At 46.1% G+C, this 17,011-nt stretch overlaps 1 protein-coding gene across 1 annotated transcript in view; it reads left to right on the top strand.

Moving 5' to 3' along the window:
• SV2B (synaptic vesicle glycoprotein 2B) overlaps nucleotides 1-16,012 on the top strand; it is a 242,503-nt gene extending 226,491 nt beyond the window's left edge. Inside the window, exons 11-13 of the mRNA XM_070358807.1 lie at nucleotides 566-766; nucleotides 8,245-8,404; nucleotides 12,964-16,012. Coding sequence (XP_070214908.1) covers nucleotides 566-766; nucleotides 8,245-8,404; nucleotides 12,964-13,147 — 545 coding nt within the window. The 3' untranslated portion in view covers nucleotides 13,148-16,012. The remainder of the gene's footprint in view (nucleotides 1-565; nucleotides 767-8,244; nucleotides 8,405-12,963) is intronic.
• Nucleotides 16,013-17,011: the final 999 nt, after the last annotated feature.

The raw sequence follows: 17,011 nt of genomic DNA, 5'->3' as shown, positions 1-17,011 counted from the left end.
GTCCATTGAGTTGGTGATGCCATCCAACCATCTCCTCCTCTGTCGCTCCCCTCTCCTCCTGCCCTCAGTCTTTCCCAGCATCAGGATCTTTTCCAGTGAGTAGGCTCTCCACATCAGGTGGCCAAAGTATTGGAGTTTCAGCTCCAGCATCAGTCCTTCCAATGAATATTCAGGATTGATTTCCTTTAGAATCAACTGGTTTGATCTCCTTGAAGTCCAAGGGACCCTCAAGAGTCTTCTCCAGCACCATAACTTGGAAGAATCTGTTCTTTAGTGCTCAGCTTTCTTAACGGTCCAACTCTCATATCTGAACAGGACTACTGGAAAGACCATAGCTCTGACTATACAGACCTTCTTCCACAAAGTGACGTCTCTGCTTTTAAATATGCTGTCTAGGTTTGTCATCACCACGTGTTTCCTTGACTTTGTCTGATGGCCAGGGGGTGGTGCTGCCTGCCCAAGGAAGGGGAGTAACTCCAATCCCTGCCTCCGCCCCCAGTCTCCCCAGCACTCTCCCCCCTCCATCCCTGTTTCACATGAGCCACATGTTTCCTTCTGTCTGCAGACCTCTATCAACATAAGTTCATCAACTGTCATTTTATCAACGTCACCTTTCTGGAGCAGAAGGAGGGCTGCCACATGGACTTAGAGCAAGACAACGACTTCCTGATTTACCTCGTCAGCTTCCTTGGCAGTCTGTCTGTCTTGCCTGGGAACATCATTTCTGCCCTGCTCATGGACAGAGTCGGAAGACTCAAGATGATTGGTGAGTTGTCAGGGATGTCACGTCTGTATTCTACTGGGCTAGGGCAGAGGCTTAAAGTGGAGGGAAAGCAGTGGGATTTCCCTTTTTCTTTTTCAAGAAAACTTGCACAGGAAACCACGGAGGTAAGATGGATTCTCCTGGTATAGAACCAAGTCTGCAAAACCCCAGGGCACCTTGGAGATCTCTGAGATCCGTAGTCCAGGTCAGGCACAAGCCTTCGTTTCCTGATTCAGCAATTCTATTAGCACTTTAGTAGGATGTTAAATGGCAACACTCCAGTGTTCTTGCCTGGAGAATCCCAGGGACGGGGGAGCCTTGTGGGCTGTCTCTGGGGTCGCACAGAGTCGGACACGACTGAAGCGACTGAGCAGCAGCAGCAGCAGCAGCAGGATGTTAAATACGTCTGCTGTACCCACTTTGTATTCCTCTTGGTGGAAAAATACACTAAAATGCTTTTAAATGAGCATCAGTTTCATTTGATCATCTTAGATGAATCTCGTTACTTTTTATTATTTAATAGTAATAACATTCTGGCTTTGGAGTTGGACAGGCTCATGTTGGAATCCAGTCTTTGACTTTGGACATGTTGCTTTACCTCCCTGGGCCTCATTTTATAGATAAGTAGACTTATGATGAGCTGGCAGGGGTTTGTGAGAATTTAACACAGTGCACCCAAAGCATCTCCTAGCGCTCGGTGCATTGCAGGTTCTCATGTCTGCCTTGCTTCATTCTGCCAGATTTGCAGCAGTTTGTTACCAAAACACAAGCCAGGCATGGTGAACAAGAAACAAAATATATATACACCCAGAGCCAGGGTAAACGTGGGGCTTCCCAGGGGGCACTAGTGGTGAAGAGTCCACCTGCCAGTGCGAGATATGCAAACGATACAAGTTCAATCCTTGGATCGGTGGTGGGAGGAGGAATGGCAACCCAATCCAGTATTCTTGCCTGGAGAATCCCATGAACAGAGGAGCCTGGCAGGCTACAGTCCATGGGGTCACGAAAGAGTTGGACACGACTGAGCGACTGAGCACAGCACAGGGAAAATGTATACAGGAGAATATGGTCAAGGGGCTTCCCTGGTGGCTCAGTGGTAAAGAATCCGCCTGCCGATGCCGGAGACATGGGTTCAATCCTTGGTCCAGGAAGATCCCACATGCCCTGAGGCAACTAAGTCCATGCACCACAACTGTTGCGCTTGTGGTCTAGAGCCTGGGAGCCACAACTACTGAAGCCTGCGTGCCTAGAGTCTGTGCTCTGAAACAGAGAAGCCTCCGCAGTGCAAAGCCCTCACACTGCAATGAAGAGTAGCTCCCGCTGTCGCAGCTAGAGAAAAGCCCACGCAGCACCGAAGACTCAGCACAGCCAAAAATAAATTAATAAAATTATTAAAGAAAGAATATGAGTCAAGGCCAGGGGAGGGGGAGCAGACAGTATGCTGATACACATGCCATGAGTTCGGCCCCAGGGATGTAGTTGTCAGGGAAAATTAATTCCAAGATCCTCAAAGGACACAAAATAAATTGCAGAGTCTCTTTGTCAATAAGTAGTTGCATGGATATTTAGAATGGTGAGCCCAAGACATGCCTGTGGTTTCTGCTTTTTAATCTCGTCGAGATGATGGTGATGTCTCAGGCATAGCAGATTGAGCTGTGTCCTCTTCAGCCACAGTGTTCTGGTTAGACCCGAAACCTGATGCGGGAAGATGGTGGCTTATCAACTTCTGTGATGTCTGTGCCCAGCTCGGTGTCTGCCACTGAGTCATGGCTGAGTCGCGCTGTGGGACCGACAGAATCAGCTAAGATGACCTCTTTCCTGGATGAGTTGGAGGCACCAGGTTTTTCAGCAGGAAGGTCCTGCAGGGTGGCGTGGTGTCAGAGACTGGTGGCTGGGAGTCAGCTGGCCATCTTGGCCCTGGCTTTGTGAGTCTGCACGACTTCCTCAACTGCTCTGAGGTTCTCTTCCACGAAGGTTAAAATAATACCTGTTTGCTCCAGTGAGAGTAAGTGTGTGACACGTCTGCCACTGGCCCTTTTTTTAAACTTTGGAAATATTAGTATGTAATGAGCTAGACAAATAGCGTGTTTCAAGCAGTCTCTGTCAGTCTGTGTAATAACAACCTAGAGAAGAAAAACAGGCGACTGAAGCCATACATTTTTACTTGGCACTTGAACTAAATCAATTGGAGTGGCTCTGACAGGTCTATTTTTATGGGAAAAAACCCCACGGTTTTGGAGAAGAAAAGAGCAATCTTCATACAAGAAAGTGAATTTCTTGTTCTTTTTTTTAAAAAATGATTTATTTATTTATTTTTGGTGGTGCTGGGTCTTTGTTGCTGCACACAGAGCAACAGGGCCTGGGGGCTGCTCTCTAGTTGCGGGGCGCAGGCTTCTCATTGCAGCAGCTTCTCTTGCTGCAGAGCGCGGGCCCTAGGATGCCTGGGCTTCAGGAGCTGTGGCTCGTGGGCTCAGTAGTTGCCTCTCCTGGGGTCTAGAGCACAGGCTCAGTAGTTGTGGCACATGGCCTTAGATGCTCCATGGTTTTGGGGATCTTTCTGGACCAAGGATCGATTCTGAGTCTCCTGCATTGGCAGGCAGACTGTTTACCACTGAGCCACCAAGGAAGCTCTCTCATAAGGTACTGAATGTATTTCTCTGTCCTATACAGTAGGACCTTGTTTATCCATTCCATATATAATAGCTTCAGGTTAGTAATATTTTTCTTAATTTAAAAATTTCTTTGTTTATTTTATTTTCCGCTATGCTGGGTCTTTGTTGCTGCCTGCGGGCTTGCTCTGGTTCTGGAGCGCAGGGGCTGCTCTCTAGCTGTGTGCGTGGGCTTCTCATTGCAGTGGCTTCTCTTGTGGCAGAGCATGGTCTCTAGGGCCCGAAGACTCCGTAGTTGTGATGGAAAAGTTTAGTTGCCCTGAGGCATGTGGGGTCTTCCTGCACTGAGGACCGATCCCGTGTCCCCGGCCTTGGCAGGTGGATTCTTAGCCACTGCACCACCAGGGAAGTCCCCGGGAAGTGGATTTCTATCACAGGTCTTTTAAGTCCTAGGGTTGAATAGTGAATTCTGTGTCAGCTCCGAAAGAGTTCTTGGGAGATGAGGGTGGATGAAGGGTTGGGGGCAGGGGGGTGCCCCTGTGAACGAGAATGGACCGCCCCCCTCAACCAAGGGTGCAGGGAGGGCTGAGCACAGGGAGCAGGCGGGGCAGGGAGACAGCACATATTCTTTCCTTCTCCATGGAGTCTCTTCTTGTCATCATGAATGCATCCCAGCTGAAAATAGAGTTCTCCAATGCTAACTAGTCGTACTCCCCAAACTGGATATCTGCAGCTAATACTTACCATTCATCATTCTTTATATGTTGTTCAGTCACTCAGTCGTGTTCAGCTCTTTGAGATCCCATGGATTGCAGCATTCCAGGCTTCCCTGTCCTTCACTATCTTCTGGAATTGGCTCAAACTCATATCCATTGAATCAGTGATACCATCCAACCATCTTGTCCTCTGTCGTCCCCTTCTCCTCCTGCCTTCAAGCTTTCCCAGCATCAGAGTCTTTTCTAATGAGTCAGTTCTTTGCATCAGGTGGCCAAAGTATTGGATCTTCAGCTTCAGCATCAGTCTTTCCAATGAATATTCAGGGTTGATTTCCTTTAGGATTGACTGGTTTGATCCCCTCACTGTCCAAGGGACTCTCAAGAGTCTTCTCCAGCACCACAGTTCAGAAGCATCAATTCTTTGGCACTCAGCCTTCCTTATGGTCCAACTCTCACATCCATACATAACTACGGGAAAAACCATAGCTTTGAATATATAGACCTTTGTCTTCATATTTTCATCTTTTACTAATGTCTGTTTCATTTCTGAGCAAGACTGTTAAAAGCTCATACAGTGTTCTTTTTGTATCTTTAGAAAAAGGTCTGGTGTACAGAGTATTAACTGCTATATTCTCAGGGCCCAGTACCTACCCAGTACTCAGTTAATGTCTCGATGTGATGTGGAGTGATCTGTTTTGAAATTGCCTTTCCCAAGACCCTCAGACAACCCCCAGTCAAGTCTGCTGGAGCATCATTTATCCTGCTTACTCTGCCACTGTGCCCTCTTCGGGCCAGAATTGTGCCTTGTTAACAGCAGAGAAGAAACTTTTCCTGATGAGCCTGTTATTCCTCATTTATTCAGTTTAATAAACATTAATTTGTCCAGGACAGTTCTCCACCAGGCTGTGTGGTCAGCAATGGGAATACGATGCTAATGGAGACAGACAGCATCCTTGTGCTTAAGGAAAAAATGATCTGTTGGAGAGATAGACATAAACTAGAAATTTCATTGAACTAACACTTAGGAAGTGCTTATTAGAGGTCAGATTTTGTTCCAGGCATTTTGTAAATATTAATATATTTAACCTTCACTGTAACCCTGTGATAGGGAAAGTGAGACAGCTCAGGGAGGTTAAGTGTCTGACTCAAGATCACACAGGGGCAGCTGGGGTTGACCTCAGGCCTCTCCAAAACAAGGAGAATAAGGACTAATGATGAGAGTGGAAGCACTGGGGACCAGGGGGATCTATAGTGGGAAGACTCAACATAGTCAATCCTAAAGGAAATTAACCTTGAATATTCATTGGAAGGACTGTTGCTGAAGCTGAAACTTTAGTACTTTGGCCACCTAATGTGAAGAGCCAGTTCACTGGAAAAGACCCTGATGCTGGGAAAGATTGAGGGCAGGAGGAGAAGAGGGGGACAGAGGATGAGATGGTTGGATGGCATCACTGACTCAATGGACATGAGTTTGAGCAAACTCCAGGACATACTGGAGGACAGAAGAGCCTGATGGGCTACAATCCAGCGAGCGGCGGGAGGGGGGTCTCAAAGAGTCAGATATGACTTAGCAACTGAACAACAGCAATGGTTCCCTATGATTTCTTTGATGATAATATTTTGTGTTCAATAAACATTGTACACCAAAGCCCACGGCTGGCCACTTTGAGCAATGCATGCATGTTGACGATACGGTTCTCAGGGCACTTGTGGTCCAGTAGATAGCAGTCTCCTCCCACTCTAGTTCTCTCCTCACTGCTGGAAAGAGGTTAGCATGCTACCCAGCCACAGCCCTATCCTTCCCCAGAATCAGCAGAATGCAGCTGGACAGTTACCGTCCCCCAGCTCGTCAGCAGGGTTTGGCATGAGTCTCAGCGGCTCCGGGTCTGATGGCGAGGCTCCAGGCACAGGTGTCCCCCCTACCCCACCCAGGGAGGCACTTGCAGGGGAGGCCAGACCAGCATTCTGGTTCCTTCGCAACCTGAAGAACTCCCTCCTCCAGGCTCCTGATCCCTGGTGGGGACTCCTCTCTGTTTCCCAGCTGGTTGGTTGGGACCTGCTTATTTTCTTCCTTTCTGCCAACTATTCCCACCATATTTCCTGACATACTCTTGATCCCTGCCTTGCACCCACTCAAGACTTCCCCAGCTCTTCTGGGCTGGATGTATTGAATTTGGGTAGGGTGTGACTTAGCCTTCTTTCAAGGGGATCTCTTGTTATTAACTGTATCACCCAGAGTCCTGGTGGGAAAAGGAATTCACCCAAGATAGTTCTGGTGAAGACTGTACGATGGAGCAGCATTTAAATGTGTGGGCAGGGTTATGGGGATAGATGAGGTTGATGAGACCCCCAGATACTAGTGACAGTGGGCAGCAGGCTCTATCTCTAGGGACAGAGGGAGAAAACAGCAGTAACTGAACCCAGAGAGAGCTAGAACCAAGGAGGAGGAGGCATCCGGGAGAAACTATAGTCCTGGAGGGATGGAACATTTGCCCCAAAAAGGGCTTATAAAGCAGGCTGGGAACTGGCATGAAATACCCCGAGCCCTTCCTCCCTGCAACTGACAAGGGAGCCAGCTGCAGGCATGCCGTCCACAGGGGTTAGCTTCCTGGGGCACAGGGCAGGGCTGAGGAGGGTAGCTTAGATGTCTGGGATGCAGGTGGCATACATAAGAGTGCGCAGCGGGGCTCTTGATCAGGTGTTCTTCTGTAACCGGTGTCCAGTTGAACTTGAGCTCCATGAGAATGGAGTCTTAAAAAAAAGATGATTGCCTATGCTCTGTGACAGCCTGGAGGTGTGGGATGGGGAGGGAAGTTGGGGGAGGTTTAAGAGGGAGAGGACATATGTATGCTTGTGGCTGATTCGTGTTGATGTGTGGCAGAAACTGTCACTATATTGTAAAGTAATTATCCTTCAATTAAAAATTAAGGGGCTTCCCTGGTGGCTGAGTTGGAAAAATCCCTGGGAGAAGGCAAAGGCTACCCATTCCAGTATTCTGGCCTGGAGAATTCCATGGACAGTCCATGGGGTTGCAAAGAGTCGGACAAGACTGAGCGACTTTCACTTATACTGCTGGCTTAGCTGGTGAAGAATCTGCCTGCAATGTGGGAGTCCTGGGTTTAAAAAATTTTTCATTTATTTATTTATTTTTGGCTGTACTGGGTCTTCGTTGCCATGCCGGCTTGTCTCTAGGTGCGGCGAGGGGGAGCTCCCCTCTTGTTGTGGAACACGGGCTCTAGGGCAACAGGCTTCAGTATTTGTGGCTCCCAGGGGCTCTGGAGCAGGGCCTCAGTTGCCCTGTGGCCTGTGGGAGTTTCCTGGGATCAGGAACTGAATCTGTGCCTCCTGCATTGGCAGGCAGATTTGTTACCACTGAGCCATCGGGGAAGTCCCAAGAATGGAGTCTTCTGACATTGATGAATTTCAGGCACCTTAGGAAGTCTGGCATATATTAGTTTCTGAACTAAGATCCACCCTCTCTGCCTTGTCTTCAGTTACTCTGGGCTGGACAGTACTCAGTTCAGTTCAGTTCAGTCGCTCAGTTGTGTCCGACTCTTCGTGACCCCATGAACCGCAGCACGCCAGGCCTCCCTGTCCGTCACCAACTCCTGGAGTCCACCCAAACCCATGTCCATAGAGTCGGTGATGCCATCCAACCATCTCATCCTCTGTTGTCCCCTTCTCCTCCTGCCCTAAATCTTTCCCAGCATCAGGGTCTTTTCAAATGAGTCAGCCCTTTGCATCAGGTGGCCAAAGTATCAGAGTTTCAGCTTCAACATCAGTCCCTCCAAAGAACACCCAGGACTGATCTCCTTCAGAATGGACTGGTTGGATCTCCTTGCAGTCCAAGGGACTCTCAAGAGTTTTCTCCAACACCACAATTCAAAAGCATCAATTCTTTGGTGCTCAGCTTTCTTCACAGTCCAACTCTCACATCCATACATGACCACTGGACAGTACTAGGGAGGGAGAATCTTGAAATCCTTCCTGGGGGCTCATTCTGGTGACATGACCCATGCAGAAGGCTCTAATTCCATGGCTGGGGTGCCATGTGGGGGTCCAAGCTGTGCTCTCTGTGTGTGGAGATGAACCTGCTTTTGCAGGTGTTGTCTGACTTGGGTTTCATGTTTCTTTCTCCTCTGATCTCCCTGGGCAGGTGGCTCCATGCTCATCTCGGCCGTCTGCTGCTTCTTCCTGTTTTTCGGCAACAGTGAGTCTGCGATGATCGGCTGGCAGTGCCTGTTCTGCGGGACCAGCATTGCTGCCTGGAACGCGCTGGATGTGATCACAGTGGAGCTGTATCCCACCAACCAGAGGTCAGCTCCTCTCTGTGCTTCCCTTGGGACTTGCTTGGGCTTCTTTAGCCAGGAGTCAGCCTGCCCCGAGATCCTCCACTGCGGCCGTCTTGGTCTTCTTGGAGTTCGATGGACCAAATGTCTCTTGGGTTGTTGAGTTTCTCTTGCCCAGAGGCTGGCATAGGCCTGGGCTTGGGAAGGCTTAAGGCTTGATAGAGTGGGTTGGATGGCAAGATGTAAAGGACCAGGGCAAACCTTGTCCAGGAGAGAGGAGCCAGGGCCAAACCTATGTATGTGCCACCCAAAGGGAGGTGAGAACAGGCCTGCCAGTGGGACATGAAGGAGACAGGGGAAGAGCTGGACAGACAAAGCGTGGAGCAGAAATAAAGGTGGCATGAGGCACGATGGTTAGGATTTGCAGAGAATGTGGCAGGAACACGCAGCGTTTATTTTCTTTCATGCACACTCTTTAGGAAGAGGTCTGATTTAAAGGCATAGAATCAAGGCCCATCGCTTAGCAGGTAATTTCTTCTCATGGAGGGGGAATTTTTTTCTTCTGTGGATTTTTTCTTTATTTAATAGATAAGTTACACAGACAGTGTAAAATCAGACAGTGGAAAAACAAGATTTACAATGAAAAGTTCAATCTTTTTTCCACCATAGGCTGCTAGTTCCGCTCTCAGAAGCAGCAATTGCTACCAGTTTCTCGTGTACTCGTTAGAAATATTCTTTGCATGAATGGGAATGCGTGTGTGTATGTGTTTGTGTGTGTATGTGTTTGTGTGTTTTGCTACCATCTCTGTGTGTATGTTACCATCCCGCCCTTCAAAACCAAGATGAGAACATGCTAACATTCTATGCCATGCTTTATTCTCACAGGCATGTATTTTGGAGATTGTTCCATGTCACTTTCTCAGTATTTTAAATGGATTCATAGTATGTGGAGGGGGGATTTTTCAGGACTGCATGTGAGTGGCTCTTGGGCCAGAAATAAGTGTGAAGTGTTGTGGAAGGCAAGTAAATGCAATTCTGCAGAAAATAATGATATTCCCAAGATTGACAACAGAGGTATTGGATTACAGATAGCTATGGAAAAGCACAGAATACTGTATTTGAAACCTCTTCTGTTAATCAAAGAACTTCTATTACAAAAAATAAGAGGTGGAAAGTTACTGTTTCAGTGATATGTGGTTTTAAATCCAGGGAACCTAAGGGAATTAAACAAAGAGAGTAATAGAAACAATAAAATAATTTGGTAAAATGGTCAATAATAAAACTGACATAAGAATTTATAGATCTTCAAAAAGATCAAATATTAAAAATAAAATGAAATTCATTAATAATGGAAGAAATCATAGAATATTTTAGAATCCATTTGATGAGAAAACTGAAAAGCTTATGTGAAGAAATCATAAAACTTTACTGAGAGATATAAAATAAAACTTAAATATATGTCAATATGTATCTAAGAAGATTTAACCTCACAAAAATGTTAAGTATTTTTCAGCTTTTGAAGCATTCATTCACAACTCGATGAGATTTTTTTTTTTCCCACCCTGGGAAACTCGAAAAAAATGACTGTAAAGTTTATTTGGAGAAATACACATATGAAAATATCCAAAAAATTCTGAAAACAAAAAGACTGGGGTTGGAGTTGGAAAAAAATGGATAAAGATAAAGTGTGGCATGGTTATAGAAAAAATGTAAAAAGAATTTAAAGTAAAAATATATATATTCTTTATAAACTTGTGGTATGAAATACAGACAGTTTACTTAATTTGAGTCGGACTAGTGCTCAGAACATGGGCTTCTAAGGTAGCTTAGTGACTTGTAAAGAAAGCTATGACAAACCTAGATAGCATATTAAAAATCAAAGACATTGCTTTGGTGACGAAGGTCTGTATAGTCAAAGCTATAGTTTTTCCAGTAGTCACATATGGATGTGAGAATTGGACCATAATGAAGGCTGAGCACTGAAGCATCAATTGATGCTTTTGAACTGTGGTGTTGGAGAAGACTCTTGAGAGTCCCTTGGACTGCAAGGACATACGACCGATTGATCCTGAAGGAAATTAACCCTGAATATTCTTTGGAAGGACTGATGCTGAAACAGAAGCTCCAGTACTTTGGCCACCTGATGTAGAGAGCCAACTTATTGGAAAAGACCCTGATGCTGGGAAAGAGTGAAGGCAGGAGGAGAGGGGACAACAGAGGATGAGATGGTTGGATGGCATCACTGACTCAGTTGACATGAATTTGAGCAAACTCCAGGAGGTGGTGAAGGACAGGAAAGCCTGGGGTACTGCAGTTCATGAGGTCGCAAAGAGTCAGACACGACTGAACGACTGAAAGACAGCCAATTCAGGAGACGCACAAGTCAAGGGTTCAGTCCCTGGGTTGGGGAGATCCCCTGGAGAAGGAAATGGAAACCCAATCCAGTATTCTTACCTGGAAAATTCCAATAGTGCTTAGAGTATTGCCTGTATACATAAATGGAGTCAGAAGACAATTGATGGTTAACAGTAGTTATCACTGGGAAGTGTGGTTAATACCATTTAGGATTAGGTTCTGCCATGAGTGAGAGACTCCAGATATTAATAAGACAGATGTAGGCAGATAGGAACTGAGGGCTCTTTTTATCTTGTTTCTTCCTCTTTCATGACCTCAGTCATGGTCTGCAGTGAGACCGTCTACACTCCAGGAAGCAAGATGGAAGGAAAAAGGACTCTTTAAAACAAAACAAAACTTTTTATTTTATATTGGAGTGGTTTTTCCTATGGTCATGTATGGATGTGAGAGTTGGACTGTGAAGAAGGCTGAGCACTGAAGAATTGATGCTTTTGAACTGTGGTGTTGGAGAAGACTCTTGAGAGTCCCTTGGACTGCAAGGAGATCCAACCAGTCCATTCTGAAGGAGATCAGCCCTGGGATTTCTTTGGAAGGAATGATGCTAAAGCTGAAACTCCAGTACTTTGGCAACCTTTGGCCACCTGATGCGAAGAGTTCACTCATTGGAAAAGACTGATGCTGGGAGGGATTGGGGGCAGGAGGAGAAGGGGATGACAGAGGATGAGATGGCTGGATGGCATCACTGACTCAATGGACGTGAATCTCAGTGAACTCCGGGAGTTGGTGATGGACAGGGAGGCCTGGCGTGATACGATTCATGGGGTCGCAAAGAGTCGGACACGACTGAGCGACTGATCTGATCTGATACCCACTCCAGTATTATTGGGCCTCCCTGATAGCTCAGTCAGTAAAGGGCCTGCCTGCAATGTGGGAGACCTGGATTTGATCCTTGGGTTGGGAAGATCCCCTGGAGGATCCCTGGAGAAGGGCATGGCAACCCACTCCAGTATTCTTGCCTGGAGAATCCCATGGACAGAGGAGCCTGGCTGGCTACAGTCCATGGGGTCACAAAGAGTCGAACACGACTGAGCAACTAAGCACACAGCACATAGCCAATTAGCAATGCTGAGATAGTTTCAAGTGAATAGCAGAGGGACTCAGCTATTCATTTACATGTATCCATTCTCCCCCAAATGCCCCTCCCATCGAGATGGCCACATGACATTGACTAGAGTTCCCTGTGCTATGCAGTTGGAAAAGACCACTCTTGACATCTCTTAAGGAAGTTTCTCAGGAACTGCCACTTGTACTTATATCCCATTGGCTTCAACTTACTCACATGGCTAGGCTCAGAAGCACAGGAGTCTGGGAAATACAGTCTTATATCTGGAGATCTGCTATTTAGGCAGAACTGTTTTTGCCTCAAGAAGGTAGAGGAGTTATTAATGGGGAACACTTACACTTTCTGCTTCATCCTTTTTCATTCTTGCAATATGTCACAATACTCAGGTACTTGTGTGCAGGCTAAGTTGCTTCAGTCGTGTTTGACTCTTTGTGACCCCCATGGAAGCGGCCTGCCAGGCTCCTCTGTCCATGGGATTCTCCAGGCAAGGACGCTGGAGTGGGTTTCTATGCCCTCCTCCAGGGAATCTTCCTGATCCAGAGAGCAAACCTGCCTCTCTTATGTCTCCTGCATTGACAGGTGGGTTCTTTACCACTAGCGCCACCTGGGAAGCCTGTGAACAACTCAAGTTGGAAGGAAATACTCCAAAATGTTAATAATGGTGATTCCTTGCAGTGGTGAAGTTACAAATTCTTGCATCTTTATGTTATTCTGTGTTGCCAAATTAGGCTAAAATAAGAATGTGTTACTCTGATATTTAGGGGAAAAAATTCCCTCCCACACCTTCACTATACTTCTTTATTATTCTTATTATTTGCTTGAGGGATTCACTCCGACAGGGTTTTTATTTTTTATTTTTTTTGAAAAAGCTTTTTATTTCGTGTTGTGGTAGAAAAGAATGTGTTGATTAGAAAGCAATGTTGTAGTTGCAGGTGAACAGCGAGGGGACTCAGCAATACTTACACATGCATCCATTCTCCCCCAGACTTCCTCCCGTCCAGGCTGCACTCTACTTCTTTAGCAAGGGAAAGAAAGAACCCAGTCCCACACATCTAAGGCGGTCTAGTTTGTATCCTTCAGAATGGTTTACTTTCTCCTTCTTTTACAGGGCAACAGCCTTTGGCATCCTCAATGGATTATGCAAATTTGGCGCCATCCTGGGAAACACCATCTTCGCTTCTTTCGTTGGGATCACCAAAGTGGTCCCCATCCTTCTGGCGGCCACTTCTCTCGTTGGGGGTGGCCTGATTGCTCTTCGACTGCCAGAGACTCGAGAACAGGTCCTGATGTGAACCACCTACCGGGGAAAGGAAGTGTTGGAAGAACCCCGTCTGGGAACCTCAGCAGTGCCCTCAATTCCTGTCTGTCACTGTCTGGTGGACACCTGGATAGCGCAGGAGGAAAAGTTGAACTTGTGACCCCTAGCTTAGCACCCATTTCCGCTGTCTGTATGTTTGTAACTCAGGTGACTGATTTGGGGGTTTCCTGAGCTGTCCTCCCGTAGAATCTCAGAACTCCATGCTTGGCTTCTAGTGTCCCCAGCCCAAGGAGGAGAGCACCCCCCAGTGGGAACACACACTAAGCAAGGGGTGTGTATTTCTGCAAGTAAGGTACAAGGACTTTCTTGCATTTCAAAATGAACTTGAGAAACACTCATGTTCCTCCGTAAAGTTCCTCGGAGCCCAAGGACTTAACAAATGAACTTGGTGGGGAAGTTGAGTCATCATCTGAATTCTGAAGTACATATGATACATATATTTTTGCAGTTAAAGTGTTACTTCTCATAGTTTCCATTTGAAAATTGGCACAATAGCATTGAAGATACTCTGATATAGGAAACCAAATATTTGAGCAATATCTGTAGAAATCTATGTCACCCCCTCCAAGAGTCCTAAGTTTTCCATGATGATTAGGGGGTAAATTGAAGAATAATATTTATTCCTATTTTGATCTAGTCAAAAACACTTAAGGGGATAGGCATTCTGTAAACTAACTTTGTACATAATTGTCTTTGGGTTTCATTTGCAGAAATGGTGTCTGCAAATATTTGCCAGCATTTAGCCATATTTGGAGAGGAGTTGGTGTTTGAGGTCCCAGGAAATTGGGGCTGATGGAGTGAAGTGCAAGCACAATTTCTTATAGCCATTTAACTTGCTGGCGGGAGGATGCACTTCATGAGCTCACATTGCACTGTTCATCTCGTTCTGGCTCTTTTCTTCTCGTGGGGGAGGAATTATTTCCTCTCTTACATAGACTGCTGGTGAAATGCAAGCTCACCATCATCCATCCTAGCATTTGACGTGCCTGCTCCCCCAGAGGCAACACGGGAAGTGTTCCGTGGCTCCTGCCATCGTCTTTGTAGGCAGGAATGAGATGTGGTGGGCATGGGGGATGGAGGGCGGGGTGGGGAAAGGCAGCCGCAGGCCTTCAAAGTATAGACTTGGCAGTGAGACACGACCGTGTTTATTATAATGGTCAGACCCATGGAAATCTACTCTGTGTGTCTCGGTTCTGCTTCTTTTTGAAGCAGACATTGGCATGGGAGTTGGGGAGCGCAGGGGTTGTCATATCTGTTTTTCTTCAGTCCTCACAAGGAACACTTTCCTGAGGTCTAGCATGAAACGTGAATGGGAGTGGGGTGGGGGTGGGGTGAGGAACTCAGGACAAACTGCTTCGGCAAAGGTCAGTAATAGATTGAAGTCTTGAATCCATGGAAAAAGAACAACTGTTTCACCCATCAGAACCGTCTTTCATGGAAGGGACTGTGAGCTATAAGCCCTGGGTCCTGGAGGTGAACCCTGAGGCCAGATGGATGTCAGTCTGCAAGAACTAGCCCTTTGATCTGTGATGCTTTCAATTCTATAAAGTGCCAGGCTTTTGCTACCAGAAACCTCAAAAATTTAAAGAAGAATAAAGATGGCAGCATTGAGTGTATTTTCTGTTTTGGAGACACACTTAGGCCCCGTGATAGCTTCCAGCCATCCTTTGGTTATACTCTGGGATAGAAGGTGGAGAGGAGAAAGAGTAAATTCCTGGCACCTCTCTATCCTGGATCTGCGATCAGTTTTAATGATTAAAAGGTTTTCTTTGCTTCTCTCGTCCACTGATAATTGGATCACCATTTTTTTTTTCTGTGCAGGGAAGGAAGACTCATCGACTCTGGTTTGATATCCTGACTCCCCCAGATGTGTAAATGTATCATTGTGTATTAGTGTTTCTCTCAGTTTGTTACAGGAGTTACCTAACATCAGTGCTACATCAATAATGAGAGGATCAATGTAACATAGCTGTAATATACTTGCTTGTGATACAAAATACACTGGCTAGGTTCATAAAAGAGAACAGTGTAAATTGGGATTACTACCTCCCTTATAACATGATTTTTCAGTGGGATAGTACAATTTGATGAACAGTTAGTTACTGCTTAAGAAATTTTTAAGGCAGCAAAAGCCTGCATTTCTAGTTAGGATGGATCTTGTAAATCTAAAGCCTGATTCTTTTTTGAGTGTTGGGATGGCTGTGACGATTTGGGGTAAACTCCGTTTGATTCCCAAGTTTTCACTTCTGCATTATCCTTATGGCTCCATACACCAACCATCTAGCCAACCAAGGGCAATTCACATCCCATCCATCACCCAGGCCTTTGTAGAGGTACAGTCATGCTCTGCAGACTTTTCCCACGCAAGATTGTCTGGCACTGGGACCTGGCCACTTCTTAAATGCTGTCACTCCTGCTGAGATAAATGCATCTTTAAAAATAGTCCCTTTGGCAGGTCATTGGGGGATAATGTACAGCATTCCTGGCCAGGCGCTTCTTTTTCATTTCACATTCTACCCTGAGAAACTCCCTATGGCATTCGTGGAGAATCAGAAGGATGAGCTGTCCCTCGTTGAGCAAATCTGTTTGCAGTTCATGATGTACTTTTATGATGCCCAGTTTTGGAGGAGTTGCTTTTAATGGTCTCAGCTGTACTGTGTCATCTCTTGATGCTGATTTCTCGATCTTTTGTTTTACTGGAAATAAATAGTGAAAGGGGTGTGCCTACTTGTGACGTTTATAGCGCACAACCCTGAGGTCATGTAATAAATAATCTCTTTCCCAGGGTTTCCTGGCCCCTTGTATTAGTTCATTAAAAATAATAATAAAAGTAATTGTAATCAAGCCTTAAAGAACTGAGACTAAAGATTATTTCTAGACTCTGAAGTCTCTTCTGGAATCTTTGACTGGATGTGCTGACGGGATGCTGACAATCATTTCCTTCTTATGCTGCCTGTGGGGACCTTGAGAGCTTAAATGATGTGACCAAGGTGACACATAGTGCTTGCAGTGGTTACAAGTGGGTTGCAAGTTGATCTAGTTCTGGACCAGTTGCTCACTGATATATTACTACAGAGTCTCCCATAGTCTTCGAGGAATGGGAAAATATGACCAACACTTACCTGGGAACTATTCACTGAAAGTCCACTTGATTGCTTTACCTAGAAAAAGTGGAAGGACCAGTATAAACATGAAAGGGTTTAGTGTATAGTCATGGACACACAGGCTCCAACCCTGGGTCGATAAGATCCGTAAGATCGCCTGGAGAAGGAAATGGCAACCCGAGCCAGTATTCTTGCCTGGAAAATTCCATGGAAAGAGGAGCCTGGCGGGCTACAGTCCACGGGGTTGCAAAGAGTTGGCCATAACTGAGTGACTGAGCAAGCATGCATTCAGTCATTCATTTTGTTTATTCAACAAATCCTTACTGAGCCCCTACTGTGTGCCAGTCTCCACACTCAATTCTGGGGATGCAGAACTGAAAGCCATGGCCAGTGTGGCTGCTTTGTAATCTGATTATTAGGAACAGACTTCTGCCTTTCAGCTGCTCAGTTTTCAGTGCTGTTTCCATCATCAAAGCTGTCTCATTGACTGAGATAGCTGTTGGAGCACTGGCCCTCACATCCACAATTCGGTGGGAAGCACAAGGAAAGGCAATAGGCGAAGGGGCCACACTTCCCAGCTGAGGCAGCCTTTCTTGGACCTGCTGTCCTGGATGCCCCTTCTGGTGGTTTCCACAAGTATGTCATGGACTTCCCTTTGCTGCAGGGGAGGCTGGGAAATGCCACCTTTACCTGGAAACATTGCCACGTGTCCTCCAAATTGAAGATCTTGGCAC

Source organism: Bos mutus, chromosome 21 (genome assembly GCF_027580195.1).
Source record: "Bos mutus isolate GX-2022 chromosome 21, NWIPB_WYAK_1.1, whole genome shotgun sequence".
NCBI classification, from domain to species: Eukaryota; Metazoa; Chordata; class Mammalia; order Artiodactyla; family Bovidae; genus Bos; species Bos mutus.
This window is presented reverse-complemented; position numbering and strand designations above follow the sequence as displayed.